The following is a 24,758-nucleotide window of genomic DNA, read 5'->3' as shown; positions in this document are numbered from 1 at the left end:
AATAGTGTGCAGTTAAATTGGTAGAGCCAGTGTCAAACTCTCACGAGGAGGTCAAGCGGACACATCTGGACTGGGATCATGATGAGAATGAGAGGCATTTTGTACTGCCATTATTACAATTCCTACAGAGTTGACATGCCATTCTCAATGGGTACTTTTTCTGGATGACCATCACTCTGTCCACATCAGTCCACAGACATTATTCATCCGTGCTGAGGAGCCGTGCTGATGCACAACACTCATAAAGATGATTACGCAAATAACTGCAATTGCAGATTTCAAACAGAGATGGCGACAAAGAGGCACAACTTACAGACCGCGGTTTATGAAGCAATTATAATACATTTTGTGCGCAAAAACAAAAGAAAATAAACAACTTTATTCATCAATTTCTTCTCTTCCCTGTCATTCTCCAACGCTGTTTAAGTTCTACGTCAGAACATAGACTCCGCATGCGTTGTGCTGATCACATGACCAGCGTCGGCCAATGCGTGCGATCCTGACGCAGAACTGGCCAATAACGAGGCAGAGTTCTCACGTAGATCCCGGAAACACTGCACTGTGTACAACAACACGTGTTGGAGAAGCGTGTGCAGAGCAGAGGAGCAGTAAATGAAGATATAAACAAACCCAAGAAGTTATGATTTCTGTGCTTTTCACATTCAATCTAATTGCTACATTTTATTAAATGCTGCATAAACTAGTTTCAGAGCTCTGTACAGGTCATTATACAAAAACATCTGCAGCATTTTAATTGTAAAGTTAGTTTACATATTTATATTAGGGCTGTCAAACGATTAATCGCGATTAATCGCATCCAAAATAAAAGTTTGTTTTTACATAATATATGTGTGTGTATGGTGTATAATTATTTTCTATATATAAATACACACACATGCATGTATATATTTAAGAAATATTTGCATGTATATACTGTGTATATATTATTATTATTATTATTAACATATCTTTATTGCGAGGATTAACCCCTTGAGATGAAACATCTCGTTTTCGAGGGGGTCCTCCAGTACATCAAAGCAAAAAAGAACCAAAACAGCAGAGCAAATATCACGGTCAAAGACAACACAACAAAACACAACAACACACACACACCAGCTCACAATGCTCAACCCCACCCCACCCCACCCAACACGAACCCCACAAGTAACATGACAAAAAAAACCAATCACATGATTAGCATTACACAAGGTCAAGGACTAAGAGGAACACAAATAACAATAATAAAAAAATAAAAAAATGAGGACATAAAAATGAGAAATAGTAAACACATGACCAATGAAGTCCAAGGTCAAACAAACAAAACTAGAAACAAAGACAAATGTTCCTAAGATGTTCCCCAAGACCCCTTTGAAACGCTGTAAGTGAAGTTAAAGAACGGATAGAAAATGGAAGATTATTCCAATCATAAGGAGCCTTAAAACAAAATGCGTATTTCCCTACCTGCCTTTTAACTCTAGGAACAACAAAAAAGATCTGATCATTGTGTCGCAGGCTGTATAGCGAATTATAAAGCACTAAGTGTTGCTTGAGATAAACTGGATAATTAAAGTAAAAACTTTTAAAAATAAACTGTAGCCAGTGATACTGTCGCCTGGCAGAAGGAGCAAACCAGGACAACTGTCTGTACAACATACAATGGTGTGTCCTAAAGGGACAGCGGAGAACAAAACGGCAAAGACTGTTGTAAACCACATCAATAGAATGCAAACAAGAAGCAGTAGTAAAGTACTGAAGTAGTAAAGACTCCAGTCTGATAAATAATATCGGCATAGTCCAAAATTGGCAGAAGCAGCTGTAAGACTATTCTTTTCCTGACCAGAAAATTAAAACAGTTTACAGATTGATAAAGTATTTTATATATATATTTATATTATATATCATTTATATTATATATTAATATTTTATATATAAATAACACATTTTTCTTAAATATATATGCATGTGTGTGTATTTATATATAGAAAATAATTATACTCTATACACACATATATATTATGTAAACACAAACTTTTATTTTGGAAGCCCTATATATACAATAACCATTGGTGAATGTTCTATATTTTGTAACTATTTCTATGTTAATATTAAAAATGTCTATGTTGTTAAAAATAACCATCCTGCAACATTCTGAGAACATTATTTTATTGTTGCAAAAAAAAAAAAAAAGAGCATTCCTAGAATAATATTATTTAGTTCCAAAACCAATAAAAAGACAAGAACCAAAAACTAACGTTAGGGGAACGTTCTGTGTTTGCTGGGAAGCCCCAGAAGAATCAGCAGAAAATAAAATTTGACAATAACAACAAGATGTTGATAACATTATAATGAGTTTAATCAATCATAGCATGAAGAACAAAAATGTATAAAAATTAAAACTAAAGAGACTGATCGCTGAAAAACAATGAATGAGTTGAAATTAATATCAGATTCATGTCTCTGTTGAAAGTGTTACGGCCTCTTCTTCAGCTCCTGAACATGAAAGTGAGACCCGAGTGAAACTCTTCCCGCATTGATCACATGTGTAAAGTTTCTCTCCGCTGCAGATCCTCATGAGATTCTTTTACACACATTTTTCCTTTCTCGTTCGCGTCCGTCTAAAAGAAACATTAAATCATCTGAGATTTCAAATGAGAGACAAACGTGAAATGAAAAGTGAAGCTCAAAGTCAAGATCACTGTTGAGTTCAACAGTCATTTTAATCTCATCAAATCTGGTGGACAACTGCTGTCACGATTATGATCTATTTTAATGTCATGAAGATGATTTGTGTTATAAATAACTAGTTTGATCATGAAACAATGTAAATCTGGTGAGCATCAGCATGTTCTTCATCACGAAGAATGAATGAGGAATCAAGAATAAACACCAACCTCTTTGTTCTTCAGTATCTTGATGTTTCATTCTGCAGGTTCTGGATCACTGGCGTTCTCTCCGTCCTCTCCTTCCAGATGCTTTCTGGCAGTTCTGCTAAAAACAAACAAGTTTCATTTCTTACAATCATGATGAGAGAGGAATAATCAATATTACAGACACTGAACTAAGTACTAAGGCTAATCACATGTTAAAAATATAGTGACCTTGATCATGTAACTTAAGATTATCAGGTTTTGTCGAAGCCACAACAACACAACAAACAAAACTAACATAAATCATCTAGTGCTGAAACAACACAAGCCATGTTTTCCTAAACATGAAAATGCTTCATATTCAGCGCTTCAAATAAACTCTTAAACATACAGTTTAACACATCATTCAGATGCATGTGTTGTTTACTCTGATGCGGTGTTCCCTTTGTGTAACTTATTAACCTTTATTTAACCAGGAAAATCACTGAAGAACAAGCTCTTATTTTCACCAACAGCTTGACAGAAATAAAATCATACATTACAAAACACACACATACACATTCATTTAAAACATTTACAAGCTGTGATAAAACACTCACTAGTAGTTTATTAAATGTAGAGATTGAAATAAATGTAATTTCAATGACTTTTGAGGCACATTCTTATATTTAATGGTTATATCCTTATCAGTAAATGTTAGAAAGTCATGTGTGTATTTCCATTTTCCTTAAATGCTTGTCCCGAGAGCGAGTGAGTCTCTGTTCAACTTTACAGAACGAGCTTCAGGACCTCAAGTTGATGAAGAGCAATAATTCTGACTAAAATATACATTTGTTTATTCTACATTAATCTACATTAGGGGTGCAACGGTACAGATAGCCCACGGTACGGTCCGTACCTTGGTTTTTGGGCCACGGTCTCGATTCGGTTTCGGTACGTTTTGTGCAGAAAGAGACTGCTATTTCATCCCAAAAATATGTTTTATTTTTCTTATGAGCATAAACAGAATGTCACAGTAGGAAGAACATCAATGTATGGAATAAATTAACACTCTAGTCTGTACTGAACAACACTAAGTAATACAACCTCTTCAACTATCACTTATATGAAATACAAAATGTAAACAAACACACTTCAAAATATTCAAGTGGATCCCAATTCCAAACCTTGATAACTGGTATGAAGTGATCAATGTGAAAGAAAAAGTGCACTTTTACCTTTAACAAACATAAATTAGCTTTTGCTTTCAATAAAAAAAAGCAGAGCAAAATAATATAATGAAAAAATACTGCATTCAGGATACAAAGTGCAATGTTATTTACTCATCCACTATTGAGAGATTTTTGTGCAAAAAGATGAGTCTATCAACACTGTCTGGTGCAAGGCGAGACCGGTTGGCACTAACGATGTCCCCAGCAGAAAATTCTCAACTTTTCAGAATGCCGCAAGCGCACCGTAGGTCACGTGACAAGAACCAAACAGAGCGCAGCTGATAGTTGCTTTAGCAACGACCGACGCCTCCGGAGCGCAACCGCCCTAGCGCTTTGGAAAAAGAAAAACGCGGCGCGCCTAGCGTTTTCTACGCGTTTTTAGGCGCGATATGTGAACGGCGCCTAAAGCAAAAACTAAAAGGATCAGCGCGAACTCAATGGCAAAACCGAAGTACCGCGGGACACGAGGGTAGATTGTCCCGTGCAGGGCTGACCGAACGTTCCGGTATTTTACCGTGCACCGTTGCATCCCTAATCTACATTGTTCATAGAAGATTAACATGAAGGATTTAAAACCTACATTTAACGTCTATGAAAACAGAAACTGTAACTAATGTGTCATATAAACAGAGATGCGTTCTGAAACATTATCAGTAATTCTAATAACATGCCAGATGAGATGGACTTGGTAATTGCGATGATGTATTCGTTGTTTTGTTTACTTTTCTGACAATGTATATATATATATATATATATATATATATATATATATATTCCAGTGAATATTCCATTCTCTTTACTCTTAAGTATAACTGTAGTTTTAAATCTTCAGTCTACTGTTTTCCTACACTTTGAAACATTTAGTTTTACAAATGGTTTAACAATCAAAGTTTAGTTTAACAATCTTTTAAGGATGAACAAATCATGGTTTTGGTCATCACATTAAAAATAACATTAAAATGGAAAAGTGCTGGAAAAAGTGTGGAGGACTTGAAAGTTCTTGATTAGTGCTTGATGTACGAACCCTGAAATGAATAATGTAAAAACATTTGTCTATTTCTGCCACAATACCATGGTTACAGTTAGCATTACTACATTAAATCCACAGGGAATATTGGTGATTTGTGGACTTAAAAGCCTTATAAACTTAAAACTTCATGAACTTGTTCATTCAAACCACAATGGTTCTCCTGGTTCCCTTTTGTAGTCACTCCGAGTTACGTCGGATGACGACGAATGGGGTTTCGCTTAGAAAGCCTATCATCTTCGAGTATATAAAACGAGCCAATGGCAAAGAAATGCCATGGGGCTGCGGAATTTGCATAGCGTAACTCCGCCCCACCCTGGGGCTATATAAGGAAGTGCGCTGGCAACATGCAGATATGTTTTTGCTTCGGAGCCAAGTTGATGTACTTCAACTCCACAAGTCAATCCTGAGATTCATCTCTTCTCTTCGAACGAACTTCTCTCCAAGTGTTGGTGTGACAGCGAGTTCCAGCGAGTGCACATTCCCTGCTTATCTGTGCAGTGATTTGCCAATGTTTGAGTGTTCTCTCCCTGGTCGCTTAAGCATTTGCGGAGAAATCTCCTTTCTAAAAGAGCTTGCACGCACTGCCGGTCTTTTTAAAGATGCCTCGTCCGTGCACTTCTGGTTGCGGTCTATTCATTTCTGACTCTGATGGGCACAATCGCTGTCTTGTGTGTCTGGGCATTGAGCACGCTAAGGCAGCGTTTGTGGATGAGTCATGTTCCCATTGCGGGAACATGCCCACCGCACGGTTGCGGTCAAGACTCAATGACCTTCATGGTAGAGTCCCCTCACCCGCACCCCGATCAATGAGCTCTAAGAGAGCTGGTACTTCGGCTGGCGGCCAGGGTGACCTAAGGGCACGCCGCTAGAGGACGGTGTGGAGCGTGGAATAGTCGGCGCCACACCGTCCTCTAGCGGCGTGCAACCCGCGAGTGTTTCAAATGAGCCCGCTGTACAGTCCTCTGACTTGACGCGGGTCTCATTTGGCGCTCCAGAGGAAGATGTGATGTCGATCGCTGCATCACAAGGTGGGCAGGAGTCCTTGGGAAGTGAGGATTCGGCTGTGCTGCCACCTTCGGGTGTCCCAGCATTGCCCGGGTCTGATCCTGAGATGACGGCCATGCTTTCCCGGGCAGCCGCGGCCATCGGTCTTGAGTGGTCCCCGCCACCTGGTCCGGTTGCCGTTCAAGATGCTCACGGCCAAACGCATTTTCGAGTGCATACGGCCGCAGGATTGGTTTGCAGCGATCGACCTGAAGGACGCCTACTTCCATGTCTCCATTCTTCCTCAACACAGACCATTTCTATGTTTTGCTTTCGAGGGGCAGGCATACCAGTACGCGGTTCTCCCTTTCGGGCTAGCCCTGTCTCCTCGCGTCTTCACGAAGGTTGTCGAGGCAGCCCTTGTTCCCCTTCGGGAACACGGGGTTCGCATCCTGAACTATCTCGACGACTGGCTGATCCTAGCTCACTCTCGAGACCAGGTTTGCGAACACCGGGACCTAGTGCTCCGGCACCTAGCTCGTCTGGGCCTTCAGGTCAACTGGCAGAAGAGCAAACTCTGCCCCGTGCAGAGGATCTCTTTTCTCGGTATGGAGATCGACTCGGTCGCCATGTGCTCGCAGCTTACGAGCGAGTGCGCACAGCACTGCTGACTTGCCTTCGTCAGTTCGAGGGCAAGAGTGTGGTTCCACTGAAACTATTTCAGAGGCTCCTGGGGCATATGGCATCCGCAGCCGCAGTCACGCCGCTCGGGTTGATTCATATGAGACCACTTCAGCTTTGGCCTCACGATCGAGTCCCGAGGTTGGCATGGCATCACGGCACGCTCCGAGTCCCAGTGACTCCGACCTGCCGTCAGACCTTCACTCCGTGTTCGAACCTCAGTTTTCTTCGGGCCAGAGTGCCCTTGGAACGAGTTTCCAGGCATGTTGTTGTATCAACAGATGCCTCCACTACGGGCTGGGGCGCCATGTACAACCTTTGGCATGTCAATTGCCTCGAGTTGTTGGCTGTATGTCTTGCCCTGCACCGCTTCCGTGCGTTGCTCAGGGGTCAACACGTACTAGTCCGGTCAGACAATACCGCGACTGTAGTGTACATTAACCATCAAGGTGGTCTGCGCTCCCGCCGTATGTCACAACTCGCCCGCCACCTCCTCATACGCAGTCAGAAGCATCTGAGGTCGCTTCGAGCCATTTACATCCTGGGAGACCTGAACCAGGTGGCCGACGAGCTGTCTCGGCTTCGGCCTCTCGCTGGAGAATGGAGACTCCATCCCCAGTCGGTTCATCTGATTTGGGATCAGTTCGGGGACGCACAGGTAGATCTGTTTGCCTCCCACGACTCGTCCCATTGCGACCTGTTTTATTCCCTGACCGAGGGCACGCTCGGCACGGATGCACTGGCGCACAGCTGGCCGCAGGGCCTCCGCAAGTATGCGTTTCCCCCAGTGAGCCTCCTTGCGCAGACTTTGCGTAAGATCAGGGAGGACGAGAAGCAGGTAATATTGGTTGCCCCGTATTGGCCCAACCGCACCTGGTTCCCAGAGCTAGTACTCCTCGCGACAGCACCTCCTTGGCCAATTCCTCTGAGGAAGGACCTGCTTTCTCAGGGACGGGGCAACTTATGGCACCCTTGTCCCGATCTTTGGAACCTCCACGTGTGGCTCCTGGACGGAACGAGGCAGGATTGAGTACCCTACCACCAGCGATGGTGGCTACCATCACTTCCGCTAGAGCATCGTCCACGAGACATGCCTATGCGTTGAAGTGGAACCTCTTCGTCAACTGGTGTTCTTCTAAAAATCTAGAACCCACGAAATGCCCCATCAGTGTCGTGCTTTCCTTCATGCAAGAAGGGTTGGAGCGAAGGCTGTCTCTCTCCACCCTGAAAGTGTATGTTGCCGCCATTGCCGCACATCACGACGCAGTTGATGGTAAGTCCTTGGGAAAGCACGACCTGATCGTCAGGTTCCTGAGGGGAGCCAGGAGACTGTATCCTCCTCGTCCTCCCCTCGTACCCTCTTGGGACCTCTCAGTGGTTTTAACTGCCCTGCAGAGTGCTCCCTTTGAACCTCTGCAATCAGTGGAGCTTAAGTTCCTGTCAATGTAGACAGCATTCCTGGTTGCATTGGCCTCCATCAAGAGGGTAGGGGACCTGCAGGCATTTTCGGTTGACAAAGCGTGCCTGGAATTGGTGCCAGCTAACTCTCACGTGATCCTGAGCCCCCGGCCTGGATATGTACCCAAGGTTCCCACCACACCCTTTCGAGACCAGGTGGTGAACCTGCAAGCGCTGTCTTTGGAGGAGGCAGACCCAGCCTTGGCACTGCTCTGTCCAGTACGCGCACTCCTGTCAACGGAGTGCTTACGTTGAAAGAACGCAGTGTTTCAGGACCTCAGACCAGCTCTTTGACTGTCATGGTGGGAAGCTGAAGGGAAAGGCTCTCTCCAAGCAAAAGTTGTCTCACTGGATAGTGGACGCCATTGCTTTGGCATACCAGCAGCAGGGTCGACCATGCCCCCTTGGTGTGACGGCCCACTCCACTCGGAGTGTGGCATCCTCTTGGGCTCTAGCGCATGGCGCCTCGCTAACAGACATCTGCAGAGCTGCAGGCTGGGCGACACCTAACACATTCACTAGATTCTACAATCTCCGAGTAGAGCCAGTTTCTTCTCATGTACTCGCTTCAACTAGCCGATAAGAGGTTATGCTCAGGTGTCTTTGCTTGCTCGCCATTCCTCTCCACAGACGGGATATGTGCGATATTCTCCTCAGGTGAGCCTAATAAGCCCTGAGTCTCCTCCAGCACTGACAACGTCAACGCCAGAGTTGCCACAGGCAGCTTTCGCACTTGGCTAGATGCCTCCATGTGCATGGTTCCCCCTCTGTGCGACCCCCACATGTGTATTCCACTGTAAGCCTCTCTGAGCATGTGTCTTTCCCTTGGCAAGCCACCTTGCCACCCCTGGGGTTGAAATATTCCACCTGCGGCTGGACACCCCAGTGATATGACACCTCCATATGCAGCCCCCCGGGGTCATATGTGTATTCCAAGTCCCCCCCTTCGGGCTGGGCATAATTGCATATTTCCACTGAGATATGCTTCCCAGTGTACCTTGGTATTCCTGTGTTAAGTAGGAGTCCTTCGTCCATGCCAGTCTCACGACAGGGAGCTCAGACTTACGCAGAGCACTGGAAGACAGTCGAGAGGTGGCGTGATTACACTGGGAACCCCATTCGTCGTCATCCGACGTAACTCGGAGTGACTACGTAAGGGGACGTCTCGGTTACGTATGTAACCCTCCTTGCCTGAGTAGGGAACGGAGACGTTACGTCTCCCTGCCACTTCCGCTGTACCGCTGGAACGCCTGAGTTCAGTCTCGGCTCCTCAGCGAAGACATATCTGCATGTTGCCAGCGCACTTCCTTATATACCCCCAGGGTGGGGCGGAGTTACGCTATGCAAATTCCGCAGACCCATGGCATTTCTTTGCCATTGGCTCATTTTATATACTCGAAGATGATAGGCTTTCTAAGCGAAACCCCATTCGTCGTCATCCGACGTAACGTCCCCGTTCCCTACTCAGGGAACGAGGGTTAAATACGTAACCAAGACGTTTCCAAGTCAGCACCCATGATTTACTCACCCTCAACTCATCCTAGGTGTGTATGACATTCTTCTTTTAGACAAATACTATCGGAGTTATATTTAAAAATATGTCCTGGCTCTTCCAAGCTTTATAATGGTATTATAATTAATTTCCATTTACTCGCAGTCTAGAGCCCTGTATAGTGCTTTATTTCTGCTTTTACATGAGTGCCACCTACTGTCAGGATGCCCAAGTTAATAGATATCAATCAACAAAGTGTCCTGTGTTCACCCCACACCAGCTATAGGTGGAGAGGAGAGATTTGGCTATAGAGTGATGTGTGTCTAACTTACACAGAAGAGACTTTGTTGCTCAGCACATGAAAACAAACTACTGTACTTACTGTGATCTCAGACTGTGGTGATGTGGTTTATCCACTGCATGGATCTTCATGTGTCGCTTCAGTTTAGTTTTAAAAGAGAAACTCTTTCCACACTGATCACACGTGTGCGACTTCTCTCTGCTGTGGATCCTCTCATGTGATTTCAGATTTGCTAACTGACTGAATCTCTTGTCACAGTGTGAACACTTGTAAGGTTTTTCTCCAGTGTGAATTCTCTGGTGCAGTTTTAAACTGTTCGCTGTAGTAAAAGTCTTCTCACACTCAAAGCACATGTACTCTCTCACACCAGTGTGAGTTTTCTCATGTCTATGTAAATTACCCTGCAGTGAAAAACTCTTTCCACATACAGAACACGAGTGTGGCTTCTCTTTCGTATGAACTGTCAGGTGTGTCTTCAGGTCTGATGAACAGCTAAATGTTTTGCCGCACTGATCACATGAGAACGGCTTCTCTCCGGTGTGGATCCTCATGTGTCCTTTAAGGTGTGAAGATTGACTGAAATATTTCCCACATTTATCACACTTAAACGGCTTCTCTCCAGTGTGGATCCTCATGTGTCGCTTCAGGGCACTTATAAAAGCAAAACTCTGTCCACACTGATCACACGTGGGCGGCTTCTCTCCAGTGTGGATCATCTCATGTGTTTTCAGATGTGATGATCGACTGAATCTCTTGTCACAGTGTGAACAATTGTAAGGTTGTTCTCCAGTGTGAATCCTTTCATGCGTTTTCAAATTTGTTGGAACACTGAATCTCTTGTCACAGTGTGAACACTTGTAAGGTTTTTCTCCAGTGTGAATTATCTGGTGCAGTTTTAAACTGTTCGCTGTAATAAAAGTCTTCTCACACTCAAAGCACATGTACTCTCTCACACCAGTGTGAACTTTCTCATGTCTATGTAAAGTTTGCAGCCGTGAAAAACTCTTTCCACACACAGAACATGAATGTGGCTTCTCCTTTGTATGAACTGTCAGGTGTGTCTTCAGGGCTGCTGAACAAAGAAATGTTTTGCCGCATTGATCACATGAGAACGGCTTCACTCCAGTGTGGATCCTCATGTGTTCTTTAAGGTTTGCAGATTGACTGAAATCTTTCCCACATTTATCACACTTAAACGGCTTCTCTCCAGTGTGGATCCTCATGTGAACATCAAGATTATATGTGTATGAAAAACTCTTTCCACACTGATCACATGAGAACGGCTTCTCTCCAGTATGAACTCTCATGTGGTGCTCAAGACCATCTTTGCGTGTGAAACTCTTTCCACATTGAGAGCAGGTGAAAGATTTCTTGGCTCTTGTTTTCTTTAAAAATTTATTTTTAGTCTTTGAGCGACTCAAAGGTTTTTCTCCAGGTTTGACATGAGGTTCCTCCTCCACTTCACTCAGTTCTTCACTCTCCTTCTTCACTTCCATCAGGTCTGACATGAAAGAAAAATGTATGAAATAAAATTTTAAGAACATCAAAATTGAAAGAAATATAAATTGAAAGGACATGAAAGTGAGCCCTAAAGTAATAGTAGAAAGTAGACAACTGTTATAAATAGTGGTGGGCCGTTATCAGTGTTAACGTGCTGCATTAACGTGTATACCTAGCAGAAGTGCACTGTAGGGGGCTTCGAACCTGTGTGTATGCCTACTGTGAAATTGCCACATCAAACGTACGTGCTAACATGGATGCAGCTATGAAGCCACCGGGTTTGCTTCAGGGAAAATGTATTTCTCAGATTCTCAGATCGGATAGCTATCTGATTTAACAAAACGATTAATTTACACCTGGTCACATAAATGTGTCACATAAACGGATTTAAATCCGATCTTCAATTCCCGTGCAATATGCAGATTTAATGGAGTGCACGTCACCGAAAGCAACAGATATCAGCTGCATTTTATTGATCATCAGCTAATTTGAAAATCAAAGACCGCAATAAGAGAGAGCGGCAACAGCCCTGCTAAGATCATTTCATTTCTTTACTTTTAATGATGATGGTTGTGTGTTAAGCGTCTGTGACTTACTTTCACTTTGATTTGCGTTAGTTTGCACGTTGGCTTAATGAATGCTCATCATCTGCGGTGACGCGTGTGTTATATCTGGCTATAACATTACATATAGCCTATTACACGCTCTCACACGTTTATTTATTTTTTTGTATTTTTGGGAGGAGTACAATTTATATAATTATGTGGTTTCAACAACCAGATGCATTTACACTTGTCCAGTTTTGTCTGGAATGCGTCCCAGACCACCTGAAGTGGTTTGAGCGATCGGAATTCAAATCCGTCTTGAATGCATTTCGGAGGGCATTTACACCTGGTCTCTTCACGATCGGATAGCTATCCCATCTGAGAAAACGCATGAAGTGGCCAGGTGTAAACAGCCTTTTAGTCATTATTTGGGTAGCACACATATTCTGAATGCCTTCGGCAGAATTCAAATGAGCCATTTTAATCTAAATTAATCTAGATTAATTCCAAGATTACAGTGAGATTAATCTAGATTAAAAAAAAAAAATCTATGCCCACCACTAGTTATACAATATTATGATAATTTGATGCCTTTTTATAAATTGATTATTTATCAGTTAAAATAGTATTTAGCTTGATCTGATTAGGGTTGCAAAATTCTGGGAATTTTTAAAGATGGAAACTTTCCATGGGAATTAATGGGAATTTAAGGGAATAAACGGGAATAAACTGGGAATTTTCAAAGTTGAAGGTTGGCTCTTCATAGGGAACTTAAATATAGTTGAGGAAAGTATATTTTAACATAATCTTGACTAAAACAAACAGATGCCATTCAAATACACTTGAATATCCATGCCATTCCTCAAACCCATGCACATAGCACACTGCTTACTGCATGGCTATTGAGACCACACCCCCTACTGGCACTGTGCATGCCTCCATCACATGTACAGAAGCCCAAAGCACAAGACTATTGAAAGCACACATTTGAGCCTGTGGACTAAACAAAGTGAATTAAGTTTTGATGATATTATGGGGAAATATACAGTACAGGCCAAAAGTTTGGACACATTACTATTTTTAATGTTTTTGAAAGAAGTTTCTTCTGCTCATCAAGCCTGCATTTATTTGATCAAAAATACAGAAAAAAAAATAATATTGTGATATATTATTACAATTTAAAATAATTGGTTTTCAATTTATTATACTTTAAATTATCATTTATTTCGGTGATGCAAAGCTGAATTTTCAGGATCATTACTCCAGTCTTCAGTGTCACATGTGACATCCAGTCAATCACATGATCCTTTATAAATCATTCTAATGTTCTGATTTATTATGAGTGTTGGAAACAGTTCTGCTGCCTAATATATTTGATGAATAAAAGGTTAAAAAGAACTGCATTTATTAAAAAAAAAAATAATAATTATATAAATCTTCTTTATTATCACTTTTTATCAATTTAACACATCCTTGCTGAATAAAATTATTGATTTATTTAAAAAAAAATAAAGAAAAAAATGACTGACCGCAAATTACTGACCAGTAGTGTATATTGTTGTTATAAAAGATTTCCATCTTGAAAACATTTGCTTCTTTTTTTTTTTTCTTTTTTTTATTCATCAAAGTATCCTAAAAAAGTATCACAGGTTATGAAAAAATATTAAGCAGCAGAACTGTTTCCAACTTTGATAATGAATCATCATATTAGAATGATTTCTAAAAGATCATTTGATAGACTGAAGTAATGATCCTGAAAATTCAGCTTTGCATCACCGAAATAAATGATAATTTAAAGTATAATAAATTGAAAACCAATTATTTTAAATTGTAATAATACACTCACCTAAAGGATTATTAGGAACACCATACTAATACTGTGTTTGACCCCCTTTCGCCTTCAGAACTGCCTTAATTGACCCTTCGCAAAGACCCGCCCCCCTTAGTTACTGTCGCTATGCCCGACAAGCTACGCTGCTCTCACGCCACACCATGTTTTCACGCAGTGAAAAATACATCGCGGAGCAGAGAAGAGACTGACAACACGCTGACAGACAGGACAGACCAGGTTACTTTTCGGTTACTTTTGATATTAGACATATTAAACCAAGTCTTACCTTTCAAATTTGGTCATTTTTTAAAAGAAATTTAAACGATACATACCGTTTTGTGGCTCTTAAATGTGTCTGACAGATCGCTGTAGAGCATCAGTTAAAGCTGCTCGTAAACCTATCATCTCTTCCTTCTAGTTAATTTATAGCATCAAATAAACATGAATGAACATAAGAAGGAATGTTGTTTTAACCGCGGAAAGGCGTCAGTACATTCCGTTTTTCAAGTTCAAATTCTCCCATGTTAATCTGCTATCTCTCCTGACTGCTTTGTCAGACAAAATGGCGGATTATGATTGGTTAGATCGCCTGTGTATCAAGCTCCCTGCGAAGGGTCAATTCTACGTGGCATTGATTCAACAAGGTGCTAAAAGCATTCTTTAGAAATGTTGGCCCATATTGATAGGATAGCATCTTGCAGTTGATGGAGATTTGTGGGATGCACATCCAGGGCACGAAGCTCCCGTTCCACCACATCCCAAAGATGCTCTATTGGGTTGAGATCTGGTGACTGTGGGGGCCATTTTAGTACAGTGAACTCATTGTCATGTTCAAGAAACCAATTTGAAATGATTCGAACTTTGTGACATGGTGCATTATCCTGCTGGAAGTAGCCATCAGAGGATGGGTACATGGTGGTCATAAAGGGATGGACATGGTCAGAAACAATGCTCAGGTAGGCCGTGGCATTTAAACGATGCCCATTTGGCACTAAGGAACCTAAAGTGTGCCAAGAAAACATCCCCCACACCATTACACCACCACCACCAGCCTGCACAGTGGTAACAAGGCATGATGGATCCATGTTCTCATTCTGTTTACGCCAAATTCTGACTCTACCATCTGAACGTCTCAACAGAAATCGAGACTCATCAGACCAGGCAACATTTTTCCAGTCTTCAACTATCCAATTTTGGTGAGCTTGTGCAAATTGTAGCCTCTTTTTCCTATTTGTAGTGGAGAGTGGTACCCGGTGGGGTCTTCAGCTTTTGTAGCCCATCCGCCTCAAGGTTGTGCGTGTTGTGGCTTCACAAATGCTTTGACTGAAAAAAACACTCGTTACAACCGAGGTATGCAGCAAAGTTGCTCTTCTATCAGCTTGAATCAGTCGGCCCATTCTCCTCTGACCTTTAGCATCAACAAGGCATTTTCGCCCACAGGACTGCCACATACTGGATGTTTTTCCCTTTTCACACCATTCTTTGTAAACCCTAGAAATGGTTGTGCGTGAAAATCCCAGTAACTAAGCAGATTGTGAAATACTCAGACCGGCCCGTCTGGCACCAACAACCATGCCATGCTCAAAATTGCTTAAATCACCTTTCTTTCCCATTCTGACATTCAGTTTGGAGTTCAGGAGATTGTCTTGACCAGGACCACACCCCTAAATGCATTGAAGCAACTGCCATGTGATTGGTTGATTAGATAATTGCATTAATGAGAAATTGAACAGGTGTTCCTAATAATCCTTTAGGTGAGTGTATATCACAATATTACATTTTATTCTGTATTTTTGATCAAATAAATGCAGGCTTGATGAGCAGAAGAAATTTCTTTCAAAAACATTAAAAATAGTAATGTGTCCAAACTTTTGGCCTGTACTGTATTTATTAAATGTTTAAATTGCAAATATCACATACAAATGTATTCATCTAGTAGATAGCAAGCTGATAAGTTAGATGCTAAATAAGCTAGCATAACTTTATTTACCACACAAGTAGGGCTGGGCGGTATGACGGTATATATCGTTACCACGGAAGAAAATGTCAAACGTAACAGATTTTTTTATTCCGTCTATACTGCGACATGTAAATAAGTAGCCTAGGCGTGGTTAACTCGCGTGCAGCGTGCGTGAGACTGAGACAATGATATTTGTCAAAGAAACATGAAGAAAGACTAAGAGGATCCACAAAAGGAATTACGTTTTCAAAATTAACGTAATTATAATGGGGGGGGGAGAGGAGCAGAAGTCAACTAGAGCAGTGCAGCACACTGAAAGTTTAGAGAGACGCACATGCTTGCAACGGGGCTTACTTGACAACAAGTTCATATATCAATATTCTAACGAATAGAAATAACCTTAAATAATGTATCTATCCATCTCTTATGTGTACAGTTACTTTCAGAGTGGACGCGCAAGCGGTTGCCGTGGTAATGAATATTTCCAAAATTCCCCAGCTTAACTTCCCATGGAAATTTACCGGAAATATTCCGCCCCTTTGCAACCCTAGTAGTAGTGGGAAGTTCGGATCATTTTACTGACTCTGATCTTTGAGTCTCGTTCAGCAAAATGAACGAATCTTTTTTCGAGTCATTTCGTTCATTTCGTTCATTTCAGCAGAATATAATTAAAATTACATGTTAAATAGCCCAACACATATAGTACTTGTGAAAATGTTGATTACATTTGTAAAAAATAAGAAGAATAATTATAAGAAACTGAAATGTTTAATTAATTGATTAGTTGTTGAGTCTTAAGTTCAGGCTATTGCAGTTTTAGTTCATCTGACCTCACCTCCTGATCCGAGACGTTCTTTCTTTTGCAACTTCATATTTTGTTCTCCTCCTCTCGTGTCTTCGGGTTCGTGTCGAGACGTTAGTTGTCGACTCGTCTGTGTCTGACTCTGATGATCTGGGCCGGGCCGTGTGACACAGGTCCGGTCCGGACTCCGGAAACATAAATGATTAGTTCATCTCACGAGTCTTCGGGTTCGAGTCCGAGTCTTTCGTTCTTCCTGTCAGTCCCATAGAGGCTATGCTGTCAGTAGCGGAAACAGAAATGATTAGTTCATCTCTCGAGTCTTCGGGTTCGAGTCCGAGTCTTTCGTTCTTCCTGTCAGTCCCATAGAGGCTATGCTGTCAGTAACGGAAACAGAAATGATTAGTTCATCTCTCGAGTCTTCGGGTTTGAGTCCTTCGTTCTTTTGTCACGTGACTTGTCACCGTATTGAACACTAATTCAAAACCTTTTTTACAAACAAGCGCGTTGTTATTTTTTTAATATTATTATTTTTTTATTTTTTTTACTCTTACAGTTTCGTGATGCGTTTCTGTTCTCAAGATTATTTTCTATAACATTGAATGTGATATTTAAGAGTTGGTTAATGCAAAGCTTTATCCATATGATAGGGGAAACGTAAAACTTGTATACGATTATAATTTTCAGTTAATTTCATAAACATATACAAATATGGGAAATATATTGACTATTCAAATCTAACTTCACAAATTCAAATCAATTAGACAAATTTTGTATCATCTGTATTTTATTTTTCTCTATTGAGTTATATTATTTTGTTGTCCTTGTGTTATTAATGAATAAAAATCAGTTTAAAAAATTTAAATGAAGTGTTATGTATTTTGGATTCATGTATATTTTTGAGTCATTCACTGTGTTTTTTGTCCATAATAAATCACCTAAAAAGTTTGAAACCTACACCTTTGTACATAGCTTATTATAACACTGTACACATTCTTGACTGGTTGTTTATTGTTTGTTTATTTATTTATTTATTTATTTTTTATATTTTTTGCCAACAAAGCTTTAAAACACATTGGATAACCATCCAAAAAGGAAGTAAATCAAATTAAATAAAATTAAATACAAATTAAAAGAACACTATAAAGCCACAGAGCATAATAACCATAACCATGAACTTAAATCACAATATAAAGCCTAAAAACAATATTTCACAACAAGCCAGGCTTTTCAAATAAATGAATAATTGTGAAACACACTGTGGCTATATTTTAGGGCCTGCTTTAAGGCATGTTTTCATTCAAAAAAACAAGCTCCCGGACCTTGGCTGGGCTGAGCCTGTTTCTTCGGTCCGAGATAATCTGCCCCATCTTAGAAAATACTCTTTCCGATGGTACAGATGTGGCCACGATGCAAAGTCTAGCCTTCATGACCTCAGAAAGGCTTTTATAAACAGCTGAACATCTCCTCCACCATGCCAGAGGGTCCGATGTGCGGGGTAAGAGTGGCTCCGCAAGGTAGGCCCGCATCTCCACCATAGCCTCTGATGTAGTTGAAGTGGTAGCAGAAGGCCTCAAGCTTGCTACCCTCTCATCGAAGTCTTCCCAAAACATGGCCCCTGCACTGGAAGATGCACCAGAATCTGGAGGATGCTCCTCTTCAGTGTGAGTTGGGTTAATAGCTGCTGCAGCTGCTGTAACCCTTTTCACTGTGTCTTCGGCTGCCTGGTGGTTGACAAAGGCTTGTTTTTTGAACCTTGGATCCAAGCAAGTTGCATCCGCAAGCTTCTCAATGAGCTCCACTCTGCCAAATCTTCTAGTCATTTCTGACATCAGGGCGTCCACTAGTTTTTTTACAGGCGCAAAGCTGGAGGGATTCCTTTGATTCTGGGCAACAATCCTCTGAAGACCTCTAGTCATCAATATGATTTTGGAGGCAGTCACAAACCTACAAAAATGTACAATTGTTTACATACTGTACATATAACAAAGCCAAAATCAGGATTACACATACTAGAAAAACATGCATGATTAAGAGATATAGAGTTTAAAATGTGGTTTTGATATGAATGTTAATAAAAAAAATTATTTAAAAATACTTACTTTTCTGCACTCACTTCGGTAGTGACCTCCTCAAAAGGATGAATGATATCCACAATTTCTCTGCACATTTCCCATTCATCTGGCGACAAGGTTGGCAGAGATGCATTAGTGAGAGCCATTGCGTAGATGATTGGCTCTTTGATGTCAATAAATCTTTTCAACATATAAAATGTTGAATTCCACCTTGTGGCCACGTCTTGTTTTAAGCGCAGCTGCTCTTGACCCATTTGTTTTTGCGTGGCCTTCAGCTTATCTGAAGCAACTGTGCTTCTATGGAAGAACTCAACCGTTGTCTTGACCTTTTGCAATATTGCTTGGACCTCTTTCAGTGCAGCTCTCACAATAAGGTTCAGCAAATGTGCAAAACAGGGTATGTGATCCCAGTGGAGGTGGTCTTTCAGGGCTGAAACGATGTTGCTGGCATTGTCTGTGACACAGGCTACAATTTTGTCAACCACACCCCATTCATTGGTAACCCTGGTCAGCTCACTTGCCAGGTGAGCAGCAGTGTGTCTGTCAGTCAAGACAAAGCAGTCCAGGAGATAGGAGGTCATCTGAAAGTCCTCAATGAAATGACAAGTCACAGCCATGTAACTTGTGGTAGTCACAGAGGTCCAGCAGTCTGTTGTAAGACATACGCTAGATGCACTTTTGATTTTGTCCATGATGTCTGCTCTTAACTTCTCATACAGCCTAGGCATTACAGTTTTTGTAAGTGTTTTTCTGCTAGGTAGGCTGTAAGATTGGTCCAGAAGAAATGAGTATTCCTTAAAGCCCTTATCCTCCACTATAGAAAAGGGCTGAAAGTCGCAAGCAATCATTTTGACCACAGCCTCATCTAGTTTGTTCTGTCTCAATGGATCCATTGGTCGTGTTATGAAACTGCTCATTAAGGTTTGCTGTTGTGGCCTCCTTGACCTAACTGCTCCTTGGATGGTGGTGGGTGCTGCTGGTATACTGGATTCTGCTGATGAGGTGCCAGCCAAAGAAGTCGAATATCCAGCTGAAGAGGTGCTGGTGGTGGAAACAGCTCCAGCTGCTGCTGAGCCACCATCTTCAATGTCACCCCTTGGTGACAGCTTTGAGAGACAGTTGCAATATAACTCAACCATTGGCTAAACCCTTGTTTGACACACAAACACATGTTGGATGATTGGTTGATTGCTCAGCCAATGGTTGAGTTATATTGCAACTGTCTCTCAAAGCTGTCACCAAGGGGACAGTGACACGCCCGTCCCATCCCCCGTTTTGCACAAGGTGAAGAGCAGAGAAGACACTCAGACAGATCAGGATGAGCTCTAGAAAAAGGAGTGATGTGTGGACTCATTTTGTGGCAACTTCGGCCATTGAGGCAAAATGCAACATCTGCAAGAAATTTTTTTCCACCAAAGGAGGAAGCACTTCAAATTTGAGAAGACACCTGAAAACCTCACATCCAACTGTGCTGTTAGCACAAGTTAGAACAGATATTGAAGATGGTGGCTCAGCAGCAGCTGGAGCTGTTTCCACCACCAGCACCTCTTCAGCTGGATATTCGACTTCTTTGGCTGGCACCTCATCAGCAGAATCCAGTATACCAGCAGCACCCACCACCATCCAAGGAGCAGTTAGGTCAAGGAGGCCACAACAGCAAACCTCAATGAGCAGTTTCATAACACGACCAATGGATCCATTGAGACAGAACAAACTAGATGAGGCTGTGGTCAAAATGATTGCTTGCGACTTTCAGCCCTTTTCTATAGTGGAGGATAAGGGCTTTAAGGAATACTCATTTCTTCTGGACCAATCTTACAGCCTACCTAGCAGAAAAACACTTACAAAAACTGTAATGCCTAGGCTGTATGAGAAGTTAAGAGCAGACATCATGGACAAAATCAAAAGTGCATCTAGCGTATGTCTTACAACAGACTGCTGGACCTCTGTGACTACCACAAGTTACATGGCTGTGACTTGTCATTTCATTGAGGACTTTCAGATGACCTCCTATCTCCTGGACTGCTTTGTCTTGACTGACAGACACACTGCTGCTCACCTGGCAAGTGAGCTGACCAGGGTTACCAATGAATGGGGTGTGGTTGACAAAATTGTAGCCTGTGTCACAGACAATGCCAGCAACATCGTTTCAGCCCTGAAAGACCACCTCCACTGGGATCACATACCCTGTTTTGCACATTTGCTGAACCTTATTGTGAGAGCTGCACTGAAAGAGGTCCAAGCAATATTGCAAAAGGTCAAGACAACGGTTGAGTTCTTCCATAGAAGCACAGTTGCTTCAGATAAGCTGAAGGCCACGCAAAAACAAATGGGTCAAGAGCAGCTGCGCTTAAAACAAGACGTGGCCACAAGGTGGAATTCAACATTTTATATGTTGAAAAGATTTATTGACATCAAAGAGCCAATCATCTACGCAATGGCTCTCACTAATGCATCTCTGCCAACCTTGTCGCCAGATGAATGGGAAATGTGCAGAGAAATTGTGGATATCATTCATCCTTTTGAGGAGGTCACTACCGAAGTGAGTGCAGAAAAGTAAGTATTTTTAAATAATTTTTTTTATTAACATTCATATCAAAACCACATTTTAAACTCTATATCTCTTAATCATGCATGTTTTTCTAGTATGTGTAATCCTGATTTTGGCTTTGTTATATGTACAGTATGTAAACAATTGTACATTTTTGTAGGTTTGTGACTGCCTCCAAAATCATATTGATGACTAGAGGTCTTCAGAGGATTGTTGCCCAGAATCAAAGGAATCCCTCCAGCTTTGCGCCTGTAAAAAAACTAGTGGACACCCTGATGTCAGAAATGACTAGAAGATTTGGCAGAGTGGAGCTCATTGAGAAGCTTGCGGATGCAACTTGCTTGGATCCAAGGTTCAAAAAACAAGCCTTTGTCAACCACCAGGCAGCCGAAGACACAGTGAAAAGGGTTACAGCAGCTGCAGCAGCTATTAACCCAACTCACACTGAAGAGGAGCATCCTCCAGATTCTGGTGCATCTTCCAGTGCAGGGGCCATGTTTAGGAAGACTTCGATGAGAGGGTAGCAAGCTTGAGGCCTTCTGCTACCACTTCAACTACATCAGAGGCTATGGTGGAGATGCGGGCCTACCTTGCGGAGCCACTCTTACCCCGCACATCGGACCCTCTGGCATGGTGGAGGAGATGTTCAGCTGTTTATAAAAGCCTTTCTGAGGTCATGAAGGCTAGACTTTGCATCGTGGCCACATCTGTACCATCGGAAAGAGTATTTTCTAAGATGGGGCAGATTATCTCGGACCGAAGAAACAGGCTCAGCCCAGCCAAGGTCCGGGAGCTTGTTTTTTTGAATGCAAACATGCCTTAAAGCAGGCCCTAAAATATAGCCACAGTGTGTTTCACAATTATTCATTTATTTGAAAAGCCTGGCTTGTTGTGAAATATTGTTTTTAGGCTTTATATTGTGATTTAAGTTCATGGTTATGGTTATTATGCTCTGTGGCTTTATAGTGTTCTTTTAATTTGTATTTAATTTTATTTAATTTGATTTACTTCCTTTTTGGATGGTTATCCAATGTGTTTTAAAGCTTTGTTGGCAAAAAATATAAAAAAAAAAAAATAAATAAATAAACAAACAATAAACAACCAGTCAAGAATGTGTACAGTGTTATAATAAGCTATGTACAAAGGTGTAGGTTTCAAACTTTTTAGGTGATTTATTATGGACAAAAAACACAGTGAATGACTCAAAAATATACATGAATCCAAAATACATAACACTTCATTTAAATTTTTTAAACTGATTTTTATTCATTAATAACACAAGGACAACAAAATAATATAACTCAATAGAGAAAAATAAAATACAGATGATACAAAATCAGTAATAGTCTAATTGATTTGAATTTGTGAAGTTAGATTTAAATAGTCAATATATTTCCCATATTTGTATGTTTATGAAATTAACTGAAAATTATAATCGTATACAAGTTTTACGTTTCCCCTATCATATGGATAAAGCTTTGCATTAACCAACTCTTAAATATCACATTCAATGTTATAGAAAATAATCTTGAGAACAGAAACGCATCACGTAACTGTAAGAGTAAAAAAAATAAAAAAATAATAATATTAAAAAAATAACAACACGCTTGTTTGTAAAAAAGGTTTTGAATTAGTGTTCAATACGGTGACAAGTCACGTGACAAAAGAACGAAGGACTCAAACCCGAAGACTCGAGAGATGAACTAATCATTTCTGTTTCCGTTACTGACAGCATAGCCTCTATGGGACTGACAGGAAGAACGAAAGACTCGGACTCGAACCCGAAGACTCGAGAGATGAACTAATCATTTCTGTTTCCGCTACTGACAGCATAGCCTCTATGGGACTGACAGGAAGAACGAAAGACTCGGACTCGAACCCGAAGACTCGTGAGATGAACTAATCATTTATGTTTCCGCTACTGACAGCATAGCCTCTATGGGACTGACAGGAAGAACGAAAGACTCGGACTCGAACCCGAACCCGAACTCGAGACTCGAAAGATGAACTAATCATTTCTGTTTCCGGCCAAGCAGACAGATCAGAGTCAGACACTGACGAGTCACTGACCCATATGTTGCGTAATGCGCATGCGCGGTCAACACAAAATGAACGAATCATTCTCCGAGACAACTCGGTAGTCCCGAGTCATATTAAAGATTCGTTCAAAATGAACGAATCGTTCATGAACGACACATCACTAAACCCTAGATCTGATGTTGATCAATATAAAAATTTCTCAAACCTCCCTTTACTGACCATTTGTTGAAGAAAAACCCAGAACAGTCTGTACCATTTCATAGTTGAACTGTTTATCTAAATGTGATGAAGTGCTTGAATGTTTCTAACATGAATGTTCTTCAGCATCATGAATGAATGAAGAATAAACACCAACCTCTTTGTTCTTCAGGATCTTTAGTGTGTTTCATTCTGCAGGGTTCTGGATCACTCATGTTCTCACTGTCGTCTTTAATAAACTCAGTCTTTGCAGATTTCAGCTCTTCCTGATGCTCGAAAATGAAAATAAAATGAAAATAACGCACAGAATTTATATACATTTCTAATAAATAATATGCACAGAAATTGAAAAATGATCATAAAACTTTCCAAATAGTTATGGGAACTAAGGGAATAGTTATGTTCCAAATAGTTGCACTATTGTTCCTAGGGTAAAACGCTATTCATATTTATTAGTATTAATTTAGTGTCTCATGTGGCTCATTATAGGCTCAATGTAAAGCATTTAGCAGTCTCTGTTCCAGTATGACACTTGATTTTTGAATTATTTGATTTTCACTTGATTTATTTGAGATTGATTCCCATATCAATTCCCCTCACTGATCTCAAACTGACTTTGACATCTGACTTGACGAGACAATCACACAAACGACCACAAAATCGCTCAGGTCTGAATGAACTCAACATATTCTCCTCATGCTCGCTGCTGCTGCACTAAATATTTATTTCAGTAGGAAGACGCCAGAAAAGACGCACAAGTATCGCTGTGATCGATGAAAACAATACAGAAATGAGCCTGTCGCTTAATCAAACTGTATAAAGTGTGTGTGATGGAGTGTAAATATGAGAAATACCGCGAACTGCTCTCCTCAGAAGACTCAATGACGGAAGAGACGGCGCGCGCGGTGACGTCATCGGTCGCCAACGGTGGATGATCAAAGACGCGCCAAATATTTAATCCTCAGTAAATAAGTAAGCAATTAAAACAATTTCAAATTGTAATGACTTTAATTGGTTTACACTAAATGATGTTTAAAATGTATAAAATTAAAATTAAATCTTACCCTTTTTAAATGTTTTTTTTCTATCAACTATTTCTCCTTTATTTTATTTGTTATCTTTGTTTTAGTTAGTTACGCATTGCTAACTTCTTCCTTTATTCTGTATGTTCAGATGACATTGTACATATTGTTGTTACATTTTGTACATATTTTTTATAAATTTGTTACAAAATT

At 41.0% G+C, this 24,758-nt stretch overlaps 1 protein-coding gene across 1 annotated transcript; it reads right to left on the bottom strand.

The window, feature by feature from the left end:
- Positions 1 to 2,330: 2,330 nt before the first annotated feature.
- LOC308687745 (uncharacterized protein) lies at positions 2,331 to 24,449 on the bottom strand. Its single transcript, XM_081360462.1, has 5 exons — positions 24,378 to 24,449; positions 23,681 to 23,789; positions 10,106 to 11,525; positions 2,892 to 2,988; positions 2,331 to 2,615 (listed from the first exon to the last, which is right to left on the bottom strand). Exons 2-4 carry the CDS (start codon positions 23,736 to 23,738, stop codon positions 2,919 to 2,921), a joined length of 1,548 nt encoding a protein of 515 aa, XP_081216588.1. The 5' UTR covers positions 23,739 to 23,789; positions 24,378 to 24,449; the 3' UTR covers positions 2,331 to 2,615; positions 2,892 to 2,918.
- Positions 24,450 to 24,758: the final 309 nt, after the last annotated feature.

This window comes from Scardinius erythrophthalmus, assembly GCF_964197995.2.
Source record: "Scardinius erythrophthalmus genome assembly, chromosome: 1".
NCBI classification, from domain to species: Eukaryota; Metazoa; Chordata; class Actinopteri; order Cypriniformes; family Leuciscidae; genus Scardinius; species Scardinius erythrophthalmus.
This window is presented reverse-complemented; position numbering and strand designations above follow the sequence as displayed.

Bases quoted from the DNA above. Each gene is read 5' to 3' on its own strand.
- LOC308687745 (XM_081360462.1), bottom strand. From the start codon at position 23,738: ATGAGTGATCCAGAACCCTGCAGAATGAAACACACTAAAGATCCTGAA. The intron at 11,526-23,680 runs GTTGGTGTTTAT...CTTTCATGTCAG, and splicing joins AGATCCTGAAGAACAAAGAG to ACCTGATGGAAGTGAAGAAG. The intron at 2,989-10,105 runs GTAAGTACAGTA...GTTTGTTTTTAG, and splicing joins CACCACAGTCTGAGATCACA to CAGAACTGCCAGAAAGCATC.